At 40.0% G+C, this 25,625-nt stretch overlaps 1 protein-coding gene across 2 annotated transcripts in view; it reads left to right on the top strand.

The window, feature by feature from the left end:
- The window catches only part of STK39 (serine threonine kinase 39), a 237,794-nt gene that overhangs the window by 154,633 nt on the left and 57,536 nt on the right, over positions 1-25,625 (top strand). For both annotated transcript variants that reach the window (XM_011988161.1, XM_011988162.1), the window contains 2 exons: positions 13,565-13,617; positions 17,942-18,010. In XM_011988161.1, coding sequence (XP_011843551.1) covers positions 13,565-13,617; positions 17,942-18,010 — 122 coding nt within the window. The remainder of the gene's footprint in view (positions 1-13,564; positions 13,618-17,941; positions 18,011-25,625) is intronic.

Here is a 25,625-nt window from a genome sequence, read left to right on the forward strand (position 1 = left end):
GCTTTCCAAGCTCCGCTCTCAGCTCTCAGGCACCCACCCGCTCTACTCCAGGGCAGGCCAGAGGAGTTTCAGTCCTTTGAATGTTAGTCATTGGAGAACCACATAACCCCAACCTCCAAAAACAAGCAGGTGCATTTTTTCTTTTTGCCTCAAGAGAATCTTTGGATTTTTGGTTTGTTTAGACATTCTACATGAAAAGTCCTGTCCTCATCCAGTCTCCTGGCAAGTGTGCCCTGATGTATTCTCGTGTGTGGATGTTTCCTTCTGATATACATTAACAACCTAGCAAATGCCTAGGAGCAATGTTACTTTCTGTGCAACTATATATTTTATAAATAATCATTTGCTGAAGTAATTTCAGAAAACTCAAACTTGAGGATTTATAGTGGCTTTGCCCAAGGGTCATTCATCCTAGACTGTAAATGCAGTTACTTACAGGCCTTTTACCTGAAGTGGATCAAAAGGGGAAATACTTGCTCCATCTCATTCATCATTAAATTTAATTATCTTGAAATACCACCTGTGGAAAAGTCAGAGTGATTCTGCTTACATTTCTACCCTGCAGGACACTGGCATTAACACTTCTTATTAATTAGTTCTTCACAGTTTTTTCCTTTGATGAGTGATCATTTTCCTTTTACATTTGCTAATCTTTGATATAATTTCCCCTGGATTCGATTACACATATGCATTAATAGTAAAATTACAGTAATAGGAAAATTAAAGTATGCTTCTATTTCTGTGATTTCCTGGCTAAAGTTTAAAGAATGCATTGTCTGCTCACTTTATATTTTTTGTGATTTATGCTGGTTCTCTATGGCTAACTCACTTGATTAGTCACACACACTCTTTAAAACTTTTAAGCAAAAAAAGTTATTTCTTCCCTATTCTGAAGCAACAGAATTGGGAGGTTTAGCTGAGTACATGTCCAAGGTGTTGGCCAGACACAGAGCTTCCTTTGGAAGTTGCCACACCCTGCAACCCACTCTCTTAGGTGTTAGCCACCAGCTTTCCAAGAGAGGACATAAGCCAGTCTCCTACGTGTTCATGGCAGAATGTTACTTCTGCTTCCTACAGATGGTTTAGCTAAGGGGAGAGATCTATGTCTAATCAGTACATTGACTTTCAGACCCCTTCAAATACCTGTCGGAGAAAGCAGTCATGAGATCGCCCTTTGTAGCACTTGACAAGACACTTTGGGGCCTCAGGAAGAAGTGTGTATAGGCCATCCATTTCTCCAGGTTCTTTGAGCTCCCTCTGTTGAGGTAAATCATCAGTAAACAATGTACTTCCGATGTATTATTTCAGCTCCCAGCAGAAATGCCATCACTCAGGCAAGATTTAATATTGTGCCTCCAGCACCTGGGAGAAAAAAACTTTCATCCTTTGCACCATATGGTTGAAGACATTGATATGAAAAAAGTTTCTGTCTTTTGTAACATAAGTTGAAGACATTACTCAGTGTCCCTTATAAAGGGTCTTCCATAACACAATTCTCCTTGAAATTAACGCCAAGATAAACAAAATCTGCCTTCCATGTTTCTTTTTTGATGAAGTGAGAACTATACTATGAACAGTTTCCCTTTTCTGCCTTAGTTGCAGGCAAATAAAGCTAAGTCCAGTGGTCAGTTGGAGTAGCTGACATCTTAAGTATGTACTAATGTCTCTTTCTGTATTCCCTTTAATTAATTTCTGTTATTTTTAATAACAAAATGTTCAGTTATATATTTAGTTTAATTTTGAAACTATTTAACATCCTTCTTGCAAGAATTAAACCAAATAACTAGTTGGCAAAAAACCATAATTGTCCTTAATACTTAGGAGTTTGTAACAGTTTGTGCCTTAAAGATATAAACTTCTATTGTCTTAAAAATGTATTTATCTCAGAATGTACCAATGTGTGCAGCTCCACCCACCTCGCCATATACTGTTCAGTTTGTATAAATACACCTACTAAGACATGATGTCTGGGTCCCAAATGAACACATATTAGGTTCATGTCTTATAGATGCCTTTACATTCCTGTTGTAAAGGACTTAGCATGTTGGTTTGGGAGCCTCATGCATGGGAGAGAGGTATCCATCATGGAGACAATGATGAGTCTGTGAGTTCTCTGCAGTAAAACCCACCACACCCTAAACTTAAAGGCACAAATGATGTTAATGAAGACTGGTTCTGTATCAGTTGATTGAAAAGAACAGTGATCTACAGAGACCCTTACATAGTAAGCATGATTAACATTTTTTCCTGCTACAAGAAAAGTTTGAACTTTGACCAGACTATCATGTTTCTGCTTCTACCTGCCATTAAGATGAGTCTAGTTTTTATATGATTACTTCTTTTCCATTTTGCCCCATAGGTGGAAATAAGTTGAATAAATATATTCACTGGACATCCTAAATGCTGAAAAGGACTGCTGGCTACACGTGACAATATAGTTCCATAATCTTGACAGGAAGCAGCACCCTTACATAATGCCCTGTTCTCTCCTGATTTACCACAGCTGGGATGTAACACAAGTGACTTTGTGCTGTGTAGGTGAAACATTATTAAAATTTTATATTCAGCTCTGAAGTAAATATGACAAAATATTACCATTTTAAAAATTCTGGATGGTAGGCACATGTGTATTCATTGTATTACTCTTTGCCCTTTCCTGTATGTTGAAATGTTTTCCATAATTTTTGAAACTATTATATAATAGAGAAAAAAAGAGTCCACCCTTGTGGTTTGGGTTGAAGAGCGGGTAAGGTTAGGGAGAGGAAACAGCCATGCCCTTCACCTGGCAGGCGTGGAGATTTTCCAGAGGATTCTGTCAAAGAAAATCACCTTACCTTAGTTTGGATTACTTCTAGATGAAAACTCTTTTTCGTAGCTGGGGAGGAAGTCTGTTATTTATATTTCTGCATGTGATGTATTCATGTTTCAGCCCTGGACTGAGTATCAGAAATCTCTCCATGAAAGGCTTGCATGTGCACCACTAATGTCGGGGTCAGCCGTGTGAAACCCTGTGCAGCCAGACTGCTTTCTCCCTGCAGACTGCAAACCTAAAAGGACCCTTCAGGCTGTCAGGTAGCCAGTGGGAACCGTCAGAGTCCCAAGCCTGAGGTTCCAGTTGCAGAAGAACCTGCAGACAACCAGTGTGTGAGGCCAAATTCTTTAAAATATGTAGAGATATCTTATTTGAAGAAAAGCTTGTGCGTGTTTGTGTATGTGTGTGCTCATGCACACATGTGTACATGTACGTGTGTGCATATGTGTGTATGTGTACATGCATGTATGTATATCACTTAGTCACTGCTTTTGTTGTTAAAGGGAACAGTGTGACTTTCTGATCTATTTGACATTGATTTGGGGCTGTGTGATGCTGCATGGCTTGATGTAGACTAGAATTCCAGATGCTACTAACTACATTTTCTAGGCCAAGGGCATATTTCTGCGTGTGTGGAGGTGCACGCTGAAAAGAATTTTCACTTTTTAGAAGACTCACTGATCCAAAAGACACCTTTGCAGCAAGTCAAATGTAAGGGCAATAGTTTGGAGAGGAGGGGAGAGTATGTGGTTTAGTTATTGTTCTCACAGCCTTGGAGCATATGGCCCATGGTAGCTGGAGATCCACACATCCAGGAGAGCTTCGATTTCAGGCAAGGCTGTGGGCCGCAGTGCTGATCGGTTCAGCAGTGGTTCTCAACCTTTAGAGCCACAGGTAGAGGGCACAAACTGTTTCCTTTCCCCTACCTTACCCACCCTCCAGCCTCAGCAAACTTAGTGGTTCTTTTCTCCTCTAGTATATAGTACCTTCAAAAATTATAAAACACATTTCAACATACAGGAATGTGCAAAGAGTAATCAATACACATGTATCTACCATCTAGAATTTTGTGTGTGTATGCAGAGACCAGAACTCACTGTGTGTCCCAGGCTGGTGTCCTGGGCCCAAGTGATCTTCCATCCTCAGCTTCTCAAAGTGCTTGGGTTATAGGCATGAGCCACTGGGTCTGATCTAGAATGTTTTAAATGGTACCATTCTGTCATATTGACTGCAGATCTGATTATATAAATTTTAATTTCTGCCATCATATCAATCATGGAAAACACTTTCCCATGTATAGTGCCTCTCACTGCATGCAGCAGTTCTTAACTGAAGGCAGGGATATGACTGGGGGGAAAGCCTTCCTTTGAGAGATTGCCCCTCCTCTCACCCTGCCTGCAGTTTGAGAGCCAGCAGTCTACAGTAAAGAGCAGTGGTCTAGAGGTCCTGAGTCCCAGGTTCTGTTGTCATTTCTGCCATTAAATGGCTCCTGGCACAAACCTGACACCTAGTAGGTGAACAATAATGATTTATGGAGAATGGCATGAATTAACCAGCTGTGCTATCTTAGGCAAGCCACTTAATCTCCTTGGCTTCAGTTTCTTCACCTAAAGAATCAGAGAAATGGATTAGGTGACCTCTAAGGCCTCTTTCGGTTGTAAAATTATATGATTCTGTGATTGGACCTGTACCTCAGAGGAAGATTAATTTGACAGGAGTGTGAAGGATGGATCAGAGTGAGAGCCAAGAGAGGGGAATACACCTTTCTCTGAATTAGTTCAAGATTTCCTTTGCTACTGGTATTTTTTAAGCACTTACTTAACGTTTTTCCCTATAGTTTGCATAGACTGACCATCATTTTCTGCAAAGATCATAAACTTGTTAAGGACCGGAACTATGACTTTTTTTCCCTATTTCTATGTGCCTCAAAATTTAAGGCCTAATAATGGCTTATAGCAGTAGCACAGAGTTCATACAGTGTTTTCACACAGCTTGTTAAATCTGCGAGGGAAGCGTTCTTTCCCCTTTTTACTGCAGAGGAAACTGAGTGTTGGAGAGGTGAAGTGGCTTACTGAGCGTCGTTGCTGGTAAGTGGATCAACTCCAAATTGGGCTCACCTGACTAGTCTTCTATTCCCAGTGGAGTCTCTAGTTCTGACGTAAAGACTCTGCTGTAGGAAGGCCCTGGGATGAGCAAGGATGCTGCTTCAGAGCAGCCGTCAGCTTGGCCACAGGAAGCTGCCCCTTTCACTTCGTGGCTCTTTTATTTCTGCCCTTCGGTTGTAGATTCCTTCAGTGTATCCTCATATTGCCTAATCTTTTCATGCCTCATTAAATACAACAGTTTTCCCTCAGGGATACACATTTATCTGCCAAGGATTATTCCCTGAACAGCAGCTCCCTCAACCTTTTACAGCCCTTTTTCCTTCTGTTGTATGATTTAGCCATAGCGACAGCCATGTATACATGCATATATGTGAGTGCGTGTGAAATACTCTTTACTTATTCAATCATTTCTTCTCATCTGTGGCAGATGATGGTGGCCTGACCTTGGTCAGTAGCAGTGAAGTTTGAGAGAAAGGGATGATATGACAACTCTTACGGAGGTATAGCCCACAGGTCTCGATAGTGGGCCATCACCATCACTTCCTGCCGTAAGGAGCTAGGAAAGGGAAGTGTATCTGAGAGGAAAAGTGATACATTCTATTTTGGAGATGCTGTGCCTTTTGATGTCTTTTTGGACATTGCATTGAGAGATACCATATAGGTAATTGATAAGCAATTTTCAGCTCTGGGGCGGTACGTGAGATTGAGTTACGGATTTGGAGTTAATCATCAAGGGAGAGAATGAGAAGGGGAAATGGTGAAGGATGGAACATTAACACTGAAGAGACAGCCATACAGAGGTAGAGGAGTGTTTGGGGCACAGAGAGAAAGGGCAGCTGGAGAACTGGAGGAGACCGGAAGGAGGTGGTGTTACAGAAGCCAGGGAGAGGCACTTTATAAAAGCCAGACTTGTAAACTCTGCATTCATTCATCTATTCAACAAATACTATCTGTGTACCCAGTAGGCGGGGAAGGGATGTGCACTGGTGAAGATAATGGGTGACATTTTTAAAGTTCCAGCTTTAGTTCAGCTCTGTTGTTCAGACTGTAATGTTGGATCTATTCTTTATCCTTTCTAAGCCTCAGTTTCCTTGTCTCTGAAATAATAGAGGATAAGAGCAGTTCCTGCTTTAAGAGTTGCTTTGAGTTTGGAATGAGATAACATATGTAAAACATCAAGCATGTCCCAGCAGATGGGAAATGCTGTTGTCTTAGTCCATTCTGTGCTGATAAAACAAAATACCATAGACTGGGTAATTTATAATGACCAGAAATGTGTTGGCTCTTGGTTCTGGAGGCTGGGAAGTCTAAGGTTGAGGGATGCGCCATCTTAAGGTCTTCTTGCTGTGTCATCCCATGGCAGAAGGGCAAAGAGAGGGTGTGAGAGAGAGCAAAAGATTAAACTCACAGCCTCAAGCGCTTTTAGAATTGGCATTAATCCATTTGTGAGGGTGGCGCCCTCATGACCTAAACAGCTCTCATTAGGCCCTGCCTCTCAACACAGTCACATCAGGGATGAAGTTTCCAACACATCCCTTTTCGAGGAGACATTCAAACCATAGCAGCTATGAATTATTATTTCCCCCTCTCACAGTTGAGGAAACAAGTTACAGAAGGCCAAATAAGTAGTTTGTGGTTTTGAACTCAGATCCCCATCTGCACAAGTCACATTATCTCCTCATCCTGCCCCAGGCGGCCTCCTTGTCTGAAGCAGAAGTATCTGCCCAGCTCACTGGGAGCCACAGTCCATTTCTCCTCCTGAGACTGCGGGGATGGACTTTGGTTCGGTGCCCAGAGTAGGACAACAGGCAGACTGAACTGAAAATGATGTCCTGACCAATTCCTGGCTCAGCCTGTTTAAAAGGCCCCCATCCTACTCCTGATAGCAGGGAGATAGGCTAGGAATAGAGTGTGTGGGAATCCTTTTGAAATTCCCCGGACACCAACAGCTGCACCTTCACCTGGAATTTCAGGCAAAAGTAAGGAAGAAGAGGGCTATTGTCTGAGAAATCCTCTGCTGCTTAGGAGGGAGCGACTGCTCCTGGGTCGCTGGGAAGCACTATCCCTGGCACTCTTACAGATACCCTTAGTGGTGTTGCCAACCTCAAAGCTCGGGGAGATAGTTGCCTTTCATCCTCATTTGAGAGCATCCCTGCGGTAGAGGGTACACAATGCCAGTGACAGTTACTGTTTCTGATGCTCTTTGACAATGAGTGGTCTTTGGATTTCTACCGCTTTAATCACTTCTGGGTCTTAGAGTGTGAGTGCCCTCATACTGCTGCTGGCATGGGCTAAGAGACAGTAATGTGAGGCTGAAGGATGCAAATAGTTCTGAGCTGGCATTTTGACTTTGGAGCCCTCCAGGAGCAATAACTCTGTCAGATTGTCCTGACACGGTACATTAAGAGGTGCAGATAAAAGCTACATCCTGTAAAATATATACTTCAATCGCACCCGCCTTCTGCACCTCCACCACCGGGAAGGGATGGGTGTTCACTCGTGTTCTGCATTACCAGCCTCTTAGCCAGCTGCCTCATTTGATTGTTCATTGTGTCACTTGAAGATGAATTGAAAGAACAAGAAGAAAAACTTTATGCATGCCAATCTGTATCTCTGAACTTCTCACATTAAACAGACATAGAAAAAAAAAAGTTTGTCAGCACTGAACATCAATTACTAAACATTTTTTAAAAATCAGGCTGGGCATCATGGCTCATACCTGTAGTCCTGGCACTTTGGGATCCCGAGGTAGGGAGATCACTTGAGTCCAGAGTTCAACACCAGCCTCAGCAACATAGCAAGACCCTTTTCTCTACAAAAAATTTAAAAATTAACCAGGCATGGTGGCACATGCCCATAGTTCAAGCTGCTCAGGAGGCTGAGGAAGGAGGATTGCTTGAGCCCGAGAGTTCAAGGCTGCAGTGAGCAACAAGTGTGCCACTGTACTACCTGGGCCACCAGGTGAGACCTTGTCTCTGAACGAATCCAAGCAATGAAGAAAATGAATTTCAGTTTTATAAGTTTATGAATTGTTATTTTCTTTTGGTTAGGTTTCTGTGGCTTTATTTTTCTTTCCCATGATTAATTTCTCCCATGCCTTCAGTCTGTGGGTCAGTGTAATCATTTATATGACTCTTTTTAGTAGATCCTTAAAAAGAACTTTGAAGTTTACCATTTCAGAAAGCTTCATCCCCAGAAATCGGTTTGTGTATTACTATCAGCAGAAGTTATATTCGAGCTCACTAATGAATGGTAATAGACTGAATCTGGCCCACACATTAGTGTGAGCATTTTAAAGTTAGTATCAACAATTAAAACTATGGAATGTCATGTAAATTTTCAAATTTCTTTCTTCTCTGACAAATCTGAATATTGAGCAACATTGAGTCCAATCCTGTCTGGCCATAACCTGCAGGCACTGAATAGTGGTTGTCCCTTTTAGATGGGGAAGAAACTTTCCAGCTGGCACAGTCCCCACATCTCCCTGGTTATTAATACGTTCTGATTTATTCAAAGTTCCTGCAATAGTGCTTACAAATGGTGGGTAAGAGCATAAATGGGTGCAACTTAAATGAAGGGGAATTTCATAATATGTGTCAAATTACAAATGCATATATCCTTTGACCAAGCAATTCACCTCTAGACATTTATTTTTATACTCCGATTTATGCAGAATGACATAAGAATAAGGTTATTTATTGAAGCACTCTTTATAATAGTGAAAGATTGGAAACAATCTGTTCATAGGATGGGAACTGGTGAAAAAAGGCTGTAGCATCCCAGAGAAGACTATGTAGTTATAAAGAAAAGAATGAGAAAACTCTCTACAAACTAACATGGAGAAATTCCAAGATGGTATTATGTTAAAAGAGAGGCAAGATATAAAACAGTGGATATACTGTGCTATCATTTGTATTCAGGATGTGTGTATATTTGCTAGTACATGCATAAAATATCAAGAAGTATGCACCAAATTCGTAAAACACTGATTGCCCCTGGAAGGGCAACCAGGTAGTTGGGTGACAGGAGTGAGAGGGCCAATTTTCACAGAATATTTAATGCCCTATTGTACCTTTTAATTTTTAAGCCATATGATTGTATCAGCTACTTAAAAAAAAAAGTAAATATCCTGTCTGAGTTCTGTATGCATTTGCATTTTCAGTGCAATGAGCTATAAGGGGCTGTACCTTACCAAATTTAAGAGTTTTTATTTTAGGGTTAAAAGGATTTTTAATAAAAATTATCAAAGGCAGCCTGAGTGTTGAAACTGTTACTCTCAAGTTTTTATCATTTCCTCTATAAAGTTGCACAGACTTAGTTTCTGGCCTTAAATCATACCTATTTTCAGCTTCCCTGAAATCAAGAGTGTCCTGTGCCATATCAATTAAAGTAAATGTACTTTCAATTAAAGGTGTTAAGTATGAGTCTGAAAAGATTAATTCTTTATAAAAGGATGACCTTCAGTAGTTCGCTCCAATTAGGCATTTTTCCAACTATATTTCATCTTGATGGGACAAGTCTACTACTCATAATCAATCACTGTGATCTTTTCAAAGGCGAGTATTTTAGGTTCAGAGTCATAAAGGAATGACTTGACTATGCAGCCTCCATAACTTGAACCACAGTTGATATAGACAGAGATTATGAGTGTTGGATATTACTTTTTGTGTTATTAATATTTGAAGCATCAGGATATGCATAATGATATTCTGGGTACAGTTCTTACACCTCTCATGACCTTACTAGAATAAATTTCTTTAAATAAGACCGATGGAAAAGAAGAGAGGAAATGAACAAGGACACAAATTAATGTCCAATCAAATTCCTCATTTTTTTCCTGTCATTTTATTATTAAATACATTATAAATACTTGCTTTCCTCATGGTTGTTTTCTTATTGGACTACTTTAGTTTGAAGTGAATCATTGCTCATATACAGCACACAAAACCAAGACTATTGAGGAAATGAATGCTTGGTAATTGTTTTATGGGAACATGCAAAATCTTGGAGAATAATATTGCTTTATCTTAAAGGAATTGAGCATTTCTGTTTGTATTTGGTACCCTCAGTATGGAATTATTGGCCTTCACTCTGCCATTCATTAAATTTGTAAACTTGGAGAAGCTGCTGAACACAATCATGGAAAAAATGGAAAACAAATAATACCTCTTTGCATATCTCAAAGGTTAATTATTGAAATTAAATGAGATTATGTGTGATATATATTATATATCATATCTCATTTAATTATAGTGTACATACATATGTATGTGTACACATTTATATATTAGTGTTACTTAAAATGTAGTCCAGTGACCCTGGGAGTCCTTGAGACCCTTTCAGGGAGCCCATGAGGTCAAAACGATTTTTATAATAATAGCAAGAAATTACTTGCCTTTTTCACTCTTTCACACATGTTCCGTGGAATTTTTCAATTCCTGTCTCTATAACATTCGACATTGCAGCAGATTGCAGAAACAATTGTAAGATTCGAGCTATCCTAAGCCCGATATTATAGAGGTTTACAAAAATGTGAAACAGTGGGCTCTTTTTCACTGACTTGTTTTCATTTTGAAAAGGAAAGTAATTTTTCATACAAAGTTTACATTAACATATAATGGGGTTATTGTCATTTTCAAATAAATTAATATTTTTTAATTATCAATTTTAATTTCTAATACAGTAAACTTTGATAGATATAGTCCATATAAACAAAATCTCTTTAGGGGTCCTCAGTACTTTTTAAGAACATAAAAGTGTTCTAAGACCAAAAAGTTTGAGAACTGCTGATATATATGAAAGCACTAAGTAAATGTGCAGTGGTGACATTGGTGGTTTATTAAGAAACTTTGCCAGGCGCAGTGGCTTACGCCTGTAATCCCAGCACTTTGGGAGGCCAAGGCAGCCGGATCACTTGAGGTCAGGAGTTCAAGACCAGCCTGACCAACATGGTGAAACCCCATCTCTACTGAAAATACAAAAAATTAGCTGGGCTTGGTGGCACACTCCTGTAGTCCCAGCTGCTTGGGAGGCTGAGGCAGGAAAATTGCTAGCTAGAACCTGGGAGGCAGAGGTTGCAGTGAGCAAAGATCTTGCCACTGCATTCCAGCCTGGGTGACAGGCGACAGAGCAAAACCCCATCTCAAAAAAATAAATAAATGAAAAGAAAGTTTAAGCTGTTTAAACAATGCAGCACGCAAACCGTCCTCCCACTGTAGGCACTGTTGTGAGTGGTACACTCCACCTCCAAGGCAGGGTTCTTTAGTCTGGGGTCTAAGATGATTTCTGAATCCTCTGTAGTTATCTAAAATTTTGCGCATTAAGTTATGTGTGGTAGTCCCTCCGTATCTTTGCAAGGGTACGTTTCAAAACCGCTGTGGATAACTGAAGCCAAAGATAGTACTGAACCATCTATGCAGTATGTTTTTCCCTATACATACTTACTTATGATAAAGCTTAATTAGGCACAGTAAGAGATTAACAGCAAGAAATAATAATAAAATAGAACAATTACAACAATATAGTGTCATAAAGGATATGTGAATGTGGTCTGTCTCTCAAAATATTTTACTATACTGACATGGGTAACCGAAACCATGGAACATGAAACCAAAGATAAAGGGGGACTGCTATATCTACTTTCTTTTAGGGTGAGGATCCACAATTTTCACAGTTTTCAGATATCCACAGGTCCTAAAAGAAGCACAGTTATAGAAACTGCTGCAGTCCCTGGTCCCATTTTAGCCCTGAGGGGAGTAGTGATAAAGTCAAGGTTGGGGAAACCTGAGGGGAGATGCAAAGTTCAAGGTCCAAGGCTCTCATATCTGGGTGTGGGCTTGGACATGTCTTGAGTTCTTGGCCCTTTACTTCTCCCTGTTTTGTTTATGGAAAGGTGGGAGACTTGGGCTGACTTTCTAGACACCGAGGAAAAGGGCATTCTTTCAGCAAGTGCCATGCCCTGTGCATCATTGTGGGCTCCCTCACTCTTAGTGTGGTTGGATGTGGTAGGACATAAAGAACCAAAATCAGGCTGTGGACCAAAAAGGGCCCAGAGACAAGCTTCACTGTGGTTTGGGCATGGTTCACAGAGACCGGGAGGTTTTACACAGAGCTTCAGAGTGCAGATGCTCAATTTCCCGATGTTCCAGGATGGGTATTCAGGCCGTCTCTGACTCTGTCTTAGACACTTTCAGAGGCTGAGCTAATACTAGTTCATGTTTCCTACTGCAACTTTCTCTCTCTCTCTCGCTCGCTCGCTCTCTCCTTTCTTAATGAGACAAACTGTTGCTCTGTCGTGCATAGTGCAGTGGTGTGATCTCGGCTAACTGCAACTTCCACCTCCCGGGTTTCAGTTCTCCTGCCGCAGCTTCCTGAGTAGTTGGGATTATAGGGATGTGCCACCACTCCCAGAAATGGGGTTTCACCATGTAGGCCAGGCTGGTCTCGAACTCCTAACCTCAAGTGATCCATCTGCCTCAGGCTCTCAAAGTGCTGGGATTACAGGCGTGAGCCACCGTGCCCGGCTTCTACTGCAATTTCTTAAGATGTTTTTGTTAACCTTACTTACAGCATCTGTTGATACTTATAATATTTTAGTGTTCTTACAAGAATTTGAAACTATTCTAATTATAGCTCACTGCCCCTTATTATCATTTCTTAAAATTAATTTGAATGGAAAACTTGTGTCTCAGATATTTATGTATTTCATATCTCCCTGTGCCATTTAATTTTTAAATTGCATGTACATATATATTTTTCAGTTTTATGTAAGCCTTTACAGTTACTTAAAGTTTTATATATTCCTGGGGCAAAATGTTGCAAAATTGCCCACTGAATATATAAAACTTTTAAATTTAGATAAAATTTTAAACTACTAAGTGTGTACCTTTTTCTTGGTGGTGTGCTACATGATTTAATGTGTAGTGCTTCTTGAATTCTGTCACTGAGACCATCTTCCCTGTTTGTTTCACTTTTAAAAATGATTTAATAAAATACTATTTTTCAAGAAAAAATATGAAAAATACAGTGGATACCATTTATTTTAGACTGAAGGCTTCTGAAATTTTTAATGAAATTATATTGGCCGGGTGTGTTGGCTCATACCTGTGATCCCAGCACTTTGGGAGGCCGAGGCTGGGGGGATCACCTGAGGTCAGGAGTTTGAGACCAGCCTGACCAACATGGAAAAATCCCATCTCTACTAAAAATACAAAAAATTAGCCGGGCGTGGTGGCACATGCCTGTAATTCCAGCTACTCAGGAGGCTGAACCTGGGAGACAGAGGTTGCAATGAGATTGCACCATTGCACTCCAGCCTGGGCAACAAGAGTGGAACTCTGTCTCAAAAAAAAAAAAAAAAAGAAATTATATTCAAGGTTTCCTGTTTAGTGCAGATTTTATAAAATGAACATTTTGTTTTTGGAATTTTGTGATACAAGCATGTTTGTATAAGGTAAATTCAATCAAACAAATCTCTTCATTATTATTGTCATAACTATCTTTCCCAGTTAACAAAATACTTGGAGGTAACCTCAAACTGTAAAATGTTTCCACATGTTAGTAGCATCTTGTGAAAATCTGAATACATGCAAGTTCGACTAAACTCTGCTTCGCTGGACTTTAATGTATTATGTGTTATGTATTTCAGAAACTCCAGAAAGGAACTTAATGACATACGATTTGAGTTTACTCCAGGAAGAGGTAAGTTTTAATTGAAGTTATTATTTTATTGTCTCAAAGAACATTACAGAAATTGATTACAAGCATGTGGTTATAATTTGCTATTTAAAACTGCTTTGTTTAATAATGAAGGAAGGAAGGAGAGATAGATGGAAGGAAGGACTTTTGATACTTCTAAGGATTCCAAACCAAATCATGACTGACCGCGTGAATCTCAGTGACACATGCGGCACAGTATACATACAAATATAAGTTAGATATATTAGCTCAACCGTGAAAATAAGTATTGCTATGGTAATGCAGGCCCTAAAGCAAATGATGATGAATGTAATGAGAAGCATACCACAATCCTAATGAGGGATGAGCAGCAAACAGTGGGATCATACAAAAAGGTAACATACTTTGCTTCTGTGATCTGAGTTCAGATTATGTGAAGCCTCCATTGGGGAGTATTTACTAAAATTTTGAAAACTCCAAAGTACAAGAACTTTCTAGCTTGTTAGGTGGCCCATCAGTAAACTCTTTGACACCCTGTGGTTATTACCTGCAGGAAGACACAAACTCAGATGTCCACAGAAACCAAAGTGAGTAGTGTGCACTTCAGGAAACTGGAGGATCTCCTATCTAATTTCACTCATGTTCAGTAGTTTCTTTTTGTTTGTTTTTTTTTTTTAATTTTACAAAGGCCACTAGCTAAACAAAATATTCCTGGGCAATGCTTGGCCATAGGCTTACTGGTCCCTGATTACTAGTCTTCTATAAATGCAAAGATTTCAGGATTCCTGGTATATTTGAATTAAACTAAAATATGAAATATCTTTTTAAAATAAATGTACAGGCCAGGCACGGTGGCTCACACCTGTAATCTCAGCACTTCGGGAGGCTGAGGCAGGGCATCAGTTGAGGCTAGGAGTGTGAGACCAGCCTGGCTAACATGGTGAAACCCCCTATCTACTAAAAATACAAAAACCAGCTGGGTGTGATGGTGCACAGCTCTAGTTTCAGCTGCTTGGGAGGCTGAGGCAAGAGACTCACTTGAACCTGGGAGGCAGAGGGTGCAGTGAGCCAAGATTGTGCCACTGCATTCCAGCCCGGGTGACAGAGCGAGACTCTGTCTCAATGAATAAATGGACATAAGGCCCTAGTGGATTTGCTAATTGATCTTTCTTTCCGGAGATATCCATCTTTGACAATTTAGAGTTGGTTTATGAAATTGTACAGCACCAGGTAGTATTGTCAAAAAGCTATCTATTTTGTCATAATATAAAAATATTGACCAGGCCATGCTGTGATAAAATCTAGTAATTATATAATAAATGTTGCAAGTACAGCAAGTAGAAAGAACAGATTCTTATTTTAAGGTTGTTTCTTTACATCTGATTGTTTAAAATTGACTATGGCAATGAAAATCAATTTTAATTTTAAGAGGTAACAAAGAAGTGAATATGAGCTCAGGACTTTTGCGGGTAACATGGCCCTATCAGCAATATTGGGCCATTGGCACTGGCTTTGGCAGCTGCCTTTGCCACATTTAGATTAACAGTCCCTGCTTCTGTTGCACAGACAGAACCCATAGCATTGTCTGCCTAATGCCAGCCAGCCTTCACTGGGCGGCAGAGCACAGGCCCATTATTGAAGGAAGCGCTATGCATATATCACTGCACTTCTGTGACTATTGATGCTGTCTGTATTTCAGACTTGGCTTGCAGTAAATCTGTGTGCAGTCCACATGCATTATGCTTGTGCTGTATATACACGTGAATAAGCGTATATGGCACAAAATGTGTAATGTAAACACATAAAATATGTTCTTTCCTCACTTGAGGACAAGCCCTTTGTGTTTAGTGTGTCCCATGTGCTCTGGAAACCAGAAATTAATACATGAATATTTATCCTGTTTAGGCACCAGGGATGTTAAACAGCTTAAAGAAAAATACATTGCTAATGAAACATGAAATAAGTTATTTCACATTTCTGTTCTGAACTATTACTGGTATCTTACTTCCATGCATACAAAATGCCTAATGGCACACATGCAGATATGGAATATTTCCCATTTGGATCAGCCAGCGGTACCTGTTTGCCATTTTGGCATGACTCATCTGGTGCCCAGGAGTCCTGAAAACAGTAGGACATGCTGTATGCTTTAATCATTTGGGAATGTCAGTCATTTTGGTACTGTTTTAGTGCTATCCCTCAATGCAGCTTTGATTATTTCATTTTTGGCTACCTTCTGTGATTATAGCTCTTTACTTAAGTGTAAGATCTTACTGATGCTTTAGAAATGATGGGTAACACATCCAAATGCTTCAGCAGATGACCATTCAGTAGAAATATAATGAATGATTGCTTGCTATCTGCCCAATGCCTACTAGGTGTTAGGTTCTTTAATTCAGTTCACTTATTTCTGTACAGATTTGGGTAACATCCAGGAAGATGCCAGTTATGAGGCTGAATGTTCTGGCAGCTTCAGAAAGCTACATCATGTTCAGAGTAGCGCCTCTCATTATGCTACCCTAACTTCCATGATTATGGGATCATTTCATCATGAAGAGACTTTATAAGGTGTTTATTTTTTTTCTTTTCCTTTTTAAAAATAGACAGGGTTTCACTCTGTCACCCTGGCTGGCGCTCACTGCAGCCTTGACCTCCCAGGCTCAAGTGATCCTTCCACTCAGCCTCCCAAGTAGCTGGGACCACAGGTACCTGCCACCATGCCCAGCTAATTTTTTTATGCTTTGTAGAGACGGGGTCTCCCTATGTTACCCAGACTGGTCTGTAACTCCTGGGCTCAAGCAGTCATCTCGCCTTGGCCTCCTAAAGTGCTGGAATTACAGATATGAGCCGTTGCACTGGGCCAAAGTGTTTTTTTGTACTGCTAGCAAAAAGGACAAAGCCTAAGACAAGCTCATCTTATATGGAACTTTATAGTTTAGTAAGATTCCTGTATATTTCTTTGCCATTTACTTCATTTTATTCCATTTCATTATGACTTCATTATGAAATGGAATCAGTAAAAAGGCAGAATACCACAGTTTCTCTGGAGGTATAAAGTGTAAAGTGTGTTTCAAATGATCTTTGGCTGCTGCATCATCATCATAGTTACTGTTTATTGAGTATTTACTATGTGTCAGACACTGGGCAAGCTCTTTAAACCCCAAGAATTGTGAAACACAAATGTACCTCCAGCTGCACACTCACATGTGTATGCACACATGCAAACACAGATACACACACACACACACACACACACCGGCCCAGTTACATAGTCACCACATCTGAAGCACAGATGAAGTAATGAAACGCAGTTTATGTTTAGGGCAGCTTTTGGTGTCACAAACTGCAATTCTGTTTAGATGCTCATCTGATTTAGCAGCTGTACTTTCAGGTGCCCCCTGACTTTGGAAGACATTTCTGTCAAACCCCCATCAAGAGTGTTACAGCCTGCTGAGCCAGTTTCTTCTTATCAAGCTACAGTTCTAAATATTTGTGAGAATATCCGAAGTCCCTGGGGACCAAGTCAGCTCCCTTGAACCAAGTGAGCTCCGTTGTGAAAACGTGGGGGTTTCTAACAGTTCTCCTGAGCACATTGCAATTTATCAGTTTCTCTTTACAAAGCCTTCAAATAGAAGGTTACAGTGTTATCATGTTCATTCGTAACCTTTCAATTAAGTAATTCCAGCTGTATTCACTGGCCACGGCCTCTTTAGTCCTATCCTTAGGAGACTGCGAACTCCTGTCACTTATCATTGAGAAAGTACGGTATTTTATTCAGCCACATTTTTCTAAGACAGTGTATCCATTGCTATCAAATGATCAATGTCATGTTAAAGGAGTTTCTTAATAGCATACATTTAAATAGCTCGTCTTAATAGTCCAGCAAGCTCATAGGCTGTTTGTACAACATGCAAGGTTATATCAGATGCTACCCATTCAACCTTTGCTGTAAATTCACTGCATAGCTACTAATGATAGAAAAGGATTGATGATGGTGGGTGGGATTAACCTTGGCAGGAAAGAGAAGCAGTGTGATAGGGAACAGTTATAACTTCCGGAGGCACATTTGAAGATTAATTCAGATAGTAGCCAGAGGGCACAAGTGTTTTATTTCACCAAAAATGGAAAAAATAATTTTGTGTAACTTCTGTTGAATAAATAGCAAGATGCAAACGGCACGTGGCAAAATGTATTTCATGTTGCTTCTGATTTTCTCAATAGAGTCTGAATTGTTGAATTAAAACTCATGGATGATTTTCGTAAATGAAATATATATATTTTACATTGTACTGGGTTGTTGATTTTTATGTTATAGTTACTAATACATACTCATTTCACATTTGGACAGATACAGCAGATGGTGTATCTCAGGAGCTCTTCTCTGCTGGCTTGGTGGATGGTCACGATGTAGTTATAGGTAAATTGTTTTTTAGTATGCACTGTCATTTTGTTGGTATATAAAATGGAAATGTGTTTGGAAGCAAAAGTGTTCATTAAGGAATAATTCACTCTGAATATTTGAAGAATTCTTCTTGAATTCTTATCTTTTATGTAGAAGTATATTTAAGAATCATGTTTGGACAGGTGCCATGGCTCATGCCTATAATCCCAGCACTTTGGGAGGCTAAGGTGGGTGGATCACCTGAGGTCAGGAGTTAGAGACCAGCCTGGCCTATTTGGTGAAACCCCGCCTCTACTGAAAATACAAAATTAGCTGGGCGTGGGTGGTGCATGCCCGTAGTCTCAGCTACTTGGGAAGCTGGGGCAGGAGAATCTCTTGAACCTGGGAGGCGGAGGTTGCAGTGAGCCGAGATCGCACCATTGCACAACAAAAGTGAAACTCCGTCTCAAAAAAAAAAAAAAAAAGATCATATTTAATTTTCTTTTTTTCAAAAGCTCTTAATGTGATCCTGTCTCATGTATCTGGACATGATTTATCCAATGAGGAGCCTCATTTATTGGAAATATAACAGAGAACTCAGAAGACCCAAAAGTCCATGATGTAACAAAAATAAGATGCTATAAATTCTGTTCACTAAAGCATAGGAACCTTTGAAACCCTTACTCAGAGTTTCTATATTCTTTCTTTGGACACAGTTCTAATAAACTTAGAATTCGTTTTTTCAGTTCTCAGCAATATTCATTGTAAAATCTCAGGTTTGGATGGGAACTTAAAGATCATTCAGGCCAGTTCTTTCACTGTATAGATAAGGAAATGAATTCCTAAAGAGGTTCTGTGGTGTGTCCAGAACCATGCAGCTGGGACGTGGCAGAACGATTTCACTTTGTGGGTCTTTCTGCCTCCTTTAGAATCATAAGATAGCTGTACAGAGATAGGGGAGCCTGCTCAACATAGACTGCTGATAGGAGCAAGCAGCCACCCATAGACCTCCTGACAAAGCAAAGGACACAGAAAAGTTCTAAGAGGCAGACAGCCATCTGAGAAAATGTGTAGCCTGGTTCCACCTAGAGTGAGGGTGAATAGCTGCATGCTCTTCAGCAAATTCTGACTTTATAGAGATTTTATGATGTATAATGATAATAACCCTAACTAATCAAGGTTAGTTAGCATATTAATAATTATGTTAATATATTAATTATATTATTAACTCTAATAACATTATTTAGGGGACCATGTATTATGATAATGCCTTATTAAAAAATATTCAACTCAAAACTGATGTTTGAAATGACATGCTCCCCTTAAGTGATATGGTTTATGTTTGTTTTTGTTTTTGTTTTTTTGAAACAGGGTCTCACTCTGTCACCCAGGCTGGAATGCAGTGGTGTAATCTCGGCCCACTGCAGCCTCCGCCTCCAGGTCCAGGCAATTCTCATGCCTCAGCCTCCCGAGTAGCTTGGGACTACAGGCGCGTGCCACCATTCCCGGCTAATTTTTGTATTTTTAGTAGAGACAGAGTTTCGCCATGTTGGCCAGGCTGGTTTTGAACTCCTGACCTCAAGTGATCCACCTGCCTTGGCCTCCCAGAGTGCTGGGATTACAGGTGTGAGCCACTGCTCCCAGCCCCTTAAATGATATGTTTTAATTAAAGAAAATAACTTATTCAAAATAAGTCCTTCCCCAATAACACTGGAGTATGTGACTGAGAGGGAGTTTAAGGTAGATACGCACACCTATCAGAATAATTTGTTCCTAGTAACTTTGGAATGTAAATCATTATAAAGTGAATTATTTTATGTAAATAAGAGGAATTGAGTTTATAGTGGGAGATTAGAATTCTGACTAAATACATAATATCCAGTATGTTCTTTATATACAATTGATACGTCATAAATGCAGATACAAAGATACCTTTATAATTAGAAAAAAATAGGCTTTTTCCCTATTGATTTTACATCAAGTGTTCACATAGATTTCACAATGAAGCTCTAACTCCTTTGCCAAGTGGCTCCATACATGAGGGGACACAGACATATTTTAAAGGAAAGTGACTTCACATGCATTTATGTGGTGTGAATGTGTATTCCCTTATATATCTTGTCTTTCACATTTTCCTTTACAATCTTGTGAGGTTTAAGGCCAGCTAAGTTCTCACCTAAGTTTTCTAATCAAGTGTGAGAGGGAAGTTGAGAAAAAAGATTGATTCAACTTTGGTGTCTACTTTAAATTCTGTCTAAGAATTCATTATGTTAACCTACCAATTCCTTGATGAAGATGAACACTCTCCTTCATTAGAAAACATAAGTACACACTTTTGTGTCTTACTTTACCAGAAGAAATAGAACAGTTAATGGCTAGATCAGGAGACCCTGCAAAGTATATTTTCCTTGCAGAGAGCTATGGTCCATATGCTAAGCATCCAGAATAGAAAATTAATCAAGTGAAAATGATAATCAGAAACTTCTTTGAAACACCTACTAATGTCTCCTATGGGGCAAGAAGCCAAGGATCAGATTGTTCTTTTATTGGAGTTGATCCTGGCAGGTGGCTGGGAACACAGAAAATAAGAGAGCTTCATGGAAAGGCGTTCGGTCACGTCGTCTGCATGGTCCTTGCTTCAGACCTACAGTCAAGTTTAATGTACTTCTTTTTTTTGCCCCAGGCTCAGCTAAAGTTAAGAAGGTTTTATTGTTGTTGTTGTTGTTGTTGAATTTTTAAAAGGAGGAAATTAGGAAATTAAGGCAGAGTTCATGTACAACTTATTGAGTGTGTTTTCAATACAATATATAACCAGAAAGCTTCTCTTTTTCTATGCCTTAGTTAATTATTCTTCTAAAAACTCTTCAGCTTGCCTTTTTTCCCCTTCTTGGAGCTGAATTATTTCTATGTAGAAAGTGTTGGAGTAAGAACAGGCATATCTAACTCTTTTCGATATAGTAGCACTTAAAAATGCCTTACATGGACATCACACGTAAGTGTTTACAGACAAGGTTTATGTATTTCATTTGATCATCACATCAATTCTATAAGGTAAAGAGGACAGGTTGTTTTAATCACTACGTTGCAGACTGAAAACTGAGGTCCAAAGAAGTGTCTAGACTGTTGCAACTGGTAATGGTTCTTGAGCTTGGGTCTTGTTGACTCCCCAGTGTTGACACTTTGCATATAATTTATACCTTCACCCTTAAAAAGTGGATCCAGGTAATTTTAAATGATGGTGGTTCTTGTGTCCCCTGGGAGAAAAATAGCTTTCCTTGTTTGTTTTTCCACGGACCAGTGGATGTTTTCTATTTTAATTGCTGATTATTTGACAAACTAATTTATTTGATCTTGTTCCCTCTAACCAATCCTAGCAAATCTGTACTCCCTCGCTCCTCATCTATTTCCCTCTTTACTGGATATGTCCCACCAGCATAAGAATATGTTTTTATTTCTCTTATCTTCAGAAAGCCGTGTCTTTACCCCACCTCCCATTACAGCTATTTCTCTCCATCCCCTTACGGCTAAACTTATCAAAGACAATTGCCCTGGCTTTGATTCCTTTCTTATCACTGTCTCCTAAATCCACCTCAGTCAGACTTTCAACCACCCTGCTCCACTCAAACTGTTCTTTTCAAAGCTGTACCTGGGGAAAACACACCTGCAAAAAAGGAGTGGCAGATGCACAGGTAGGCGTGGCTGGAGTGAGGGGAGAAAGAAGGATGGTAAAGGACACGTGGTCTGTGAATGGCTGCCATGTTCCTAAACCTGAGGCTCATCCTCAGTCCTTATCATGCTTGACCTGTTGGCAGTACTGGGCATAGTTGACAATGCCCTTCTCCATGATAAGCTTTTTCACTTGGTTTTAAGACTCCACCCTCTCGTAGTTCTCCCATCTTACTGGCATTTCCTTCTGTCTTTTTTGTTGGTTCCTCCTCATCTCTCTAACCTATAAATCTTGATGTGTCCAAGGACCCTTTCCTTAGATCTCTTCTCTTTCTCTACTTGCTCCTTTGCTGATCTTATCAGGTTTCATGGTATTAAATACCTTCCACTCTTTAACTCCCAAATGTATATCTTTGATCCAGACTTTTCTTTTGAATTCCAGACTTATATTCAGCTCTCCTTTTAGCATCTTCACTTGGTAAGGTAATAGACATCCAAGATTTAGTCCACAGTTTCAAAATCCAGCCCCTGGTATTTCTTCCCAGCCTGCCCCTCCAGGAATCTTAGACTCTTCATAGGCATCATCTCCAACTTTCCAGGTGCTCAGGCCAAAACCCTGGGCATTGTCCTTGGCTTTTCTTTCTCTCGTACTTCACATCCAACCCATCTGAATGTGCCCAGGATCCTCCCTTTGCTTACCATCTCACCTCCCATCCTGTTTCAAGCCCCTCTCAACTCCCACTTGAGTTCTTGTATTCATCCCTTTGCCGCCATCCCAGCTTCTGTCCTTGCCTCCCTTCAGCCTGTTCTCATCTCAGCAGCCAGAAATCCAGGTAAAGTAATCACATGCAAAAGGCCACATATGGTATGATTCCATTTATATGAAATGTCCAGAGTAGGCAAATCCATAGAGTCAGAAAGCAGAAGAGTGGTTGCCAGGGGCTGGCAATGAGTGGGGCAGGGGAGTGACTACTAAGTATGGCATTTCTTTTTGGGGTGATGAAAATGTTCTAGAATTAGAAGTAGTAATGGCAATATAACCTTGTGACTTTACTAAAAACCAATGAGTCGTGCATTTTAAGGTGCGAACTTTATAATATGTGACTTTTAGTTCAGTTTTTAAAAAGTAAGCCAGATTGTGTTCAGAGTTCAATCAAAACTCTGCAGTGGCTCTCCACCCACAATCGCCATGGCCTCCAGTCCTCTGCACTGTGTCCCCTCTCACTTCTCGGATGTCTCCTCTCCTGCTCTTCCTCTTGCTCACCCCACCCCAGCCACCCCAGCTGTTGAACTTGCTCTTCTTCCAGGACACTCCTTCTTTAGGGCCATATATGCCCACCCCCCGGTGCTTAAATATTACCTCACAAAAGGGTCTCCCTGAGCAGCCTTATTAAGATCGCACACCATCCCCAACTCTCTACCCTCTTTCTTATTTCATTATTCTACCTAATCTCTCCCTATTCAATAGCCTGTATGTTTCATTTATTTATTTTGTCAGCTATATAGGACTTCCCCTTGAGCATCAGTTTTTTAAGGCCAGATTTTTAATCTCTTTTGTTAACTGCCACATTCCCAGTGCCCCAAACTGCATTTCACATAGTAGGCCCTCCATAAACATTTGTTAGAGATAAACAAATCCCATTTTGATATATACAGATATATCATAACATTTACTTCAGAAACAAAGGATACTTTGAGTTATAGGAGTCTAGTGTTTTAAGAATTTTGCTTTCAAGATTGCAAAATTCAAAGTATTTGCAAATATGAAATAAGTTCACCTGAGGAAAGCTGTGTAAAGAAAGAGTCCAATTTACATCAAGGTTTGAGTGATATCTTACATGTGTATTTTTTCAGCTTCTATAGTATAAAATAGCTAACATTTAAATAGATTAAAAATCTGTTTCTTTCCCATCAGCATTTTCTTTTGAATTGGAGTAAATGCTTACAACATTGTGAAAAGCCTGAAAAAGCAGTAGCATATGTTATGGAGCAGTGAATGTTATGAGTTTTACTAGAATATGGCAAACACAGGTTACAAAAAGTCTTCAATACCTAGCTTCAGGGTAGCCTGCCTTTAGTGTGCCAGCCTTTGCAAAGCAGAGTCTGGATTGAAGAAGGGCCAGTATAGTGACATGAAGTGATTGCTTTCGAGCAGAAGCAAAGCAGTGCAGAAATTAAATGTGCTGTTTGTAGACTGAAATCATAAACCCACTTCACTTGTGCTTAAACTCAGCACTACCTTAGGCAAGAAACAGGAAACATTCTTAGGCTTTGTGTAAATAGGCGTTGATAAGATTGGCAAGGCCTCCTGGGTGGGTGTTGGTTTAAAAACGTTTTCAAGATGAAAAACTAGAGGACATGCATGCATAAATTTGCTTATCTTGCCTGGCTGGGTTGGCTGACAAATGGAAAGAGACCAAATCTGAGTGCCTATTGTAGTTGTTTCAGAGGATTCCCAAGGATGAGTGATAATGAGACAGCAGAGAAACTCATTGTTTCCTTTGCTTCCTGGTGAAAAAAACAGCCGGCCAGAAGTAAGTTTTCTCTGAAATGGAAGCATAGGGGGAAAAATGCAAAACACAAAATTCATATGTACAAAAGAAAACAGAAGCTCTAAGTTCTCTCCAGACTTTGTGATATAAATTTTTGAGGAATTAGTTTAGTAAGTTTTAACCCTCAGCTATGGAAGAAGGAACACCAGTGGGTATGTTAGGCTAAGCAGTTATGTGTCCTACTTACCAACTCCTACAAAGCTGCTGAACTCCAATCTGCACTGCTCAATACAGAGGCCAGGGTTTGACTGTGTGTATACACAGGAAGAGAAGCTGCTTGTCAGATGCCTTCCAGAAAGGTGCCCACTGACTGCCCTTTGCTGCGTTTTTATACCATCCTTTTTCTAGCCTTGTAGCAACATATGTCTATTTCTTTAAGTGGAGTTTAGAAGCAGATGTTGGAATTTCTGTTTCCTGAGAAGGGAGCTGTCTGCCTGCTTTCACTTCTACAGTTTTCCTTTGACGGATTTTGAGCATCACTGACTAGTTGTCACTGGAAGGAAAACTTACTTTAGTGATAGATGTTCCCAAAGCCCTCTCAGTAGACTTAGACCTATTGTTCATGCCCCATGGGATGCTCTTTTCCTGCACATGAAGAATCATGTTTAAAACCTGTCTGCCTGCAAGACTTACCATACATGTCACCATCATGAAGCCTCCTCTGCTGCCCGACACCCCACTCCTTGCACAGTTTGGAGGACAGCTTTTCCTTGTCTAAATGCCAGAGAACCATATTTTTACCAACTCAAGACATATGGCTTTCATCCTGCTGTACTGCTGCGTGCTTGCCTTCCGTTGTGTGGAGGCTGAAGACATCTTTAGGGCAACGCTTGTCTTCTATGTTATTGCATCACTAGCATTGTTGACATACATAGGCATTTAATATATATGTCGGATAAATGAATGCATTGTATACCATTTGCAAATTCAGTACTGGATTATTGCATGAGTTGATGATTTGGATAATGTAAATATTGTTGTATCTTCCAAAAAAGAAATAGTAATTCACTGTGATTGATTTTTTTCCCTCCCTGCTTTTTCCCATGTTCCTTTCCTTTCTCTTAGAAATTGACTTGTCACATGACTTTTGAGTCTGGTCTCTTGGGAAAAGAATATGTTTTGTCTTGACAGCCTTCTGGTCAGGCATGGTAGCTTACGCCTGTAATCCTAGCACTTTGTGAGGCTGAGGCAAGTGGATCACTTGATGTCAGGAGTTTGAGACCAGCCAGGCCAACATGGAGAAACTTTGTCTCTACTGAAAATACAAAAATTAGCTGGATGTGGTAGGGCACACCTGTAATCCCAGCTACTTAGGAGGCTGAGGCAGGATAATTGCTTGAACCCAGGAGGCAGAGATTGCAGTGAGCTGAAATTGCGCCACTGCACTCCAGCCTGGGTGACAGAGGGAGCCTCTGTCTCAAAAAATATATATA

The sequence above is a fragment of the Mandrillus leucophaeus genome, unplaced genomic scaffold, assembly GCF_000951045.1.
Source record: "Mandrillus leucophaeus isolate KB7577 unplaced genomic scaffold, Mleu.le_1.0 Scaffold324, whole genome shotgun sequence".
NCBI classification, from domain to species: domain Eukaryota; kingdom Metazoa; phylum Chordata; class Mammalia; order Primates; family Cercopithecidae; genus Mandrillus; species Mandrillus leucophaeus.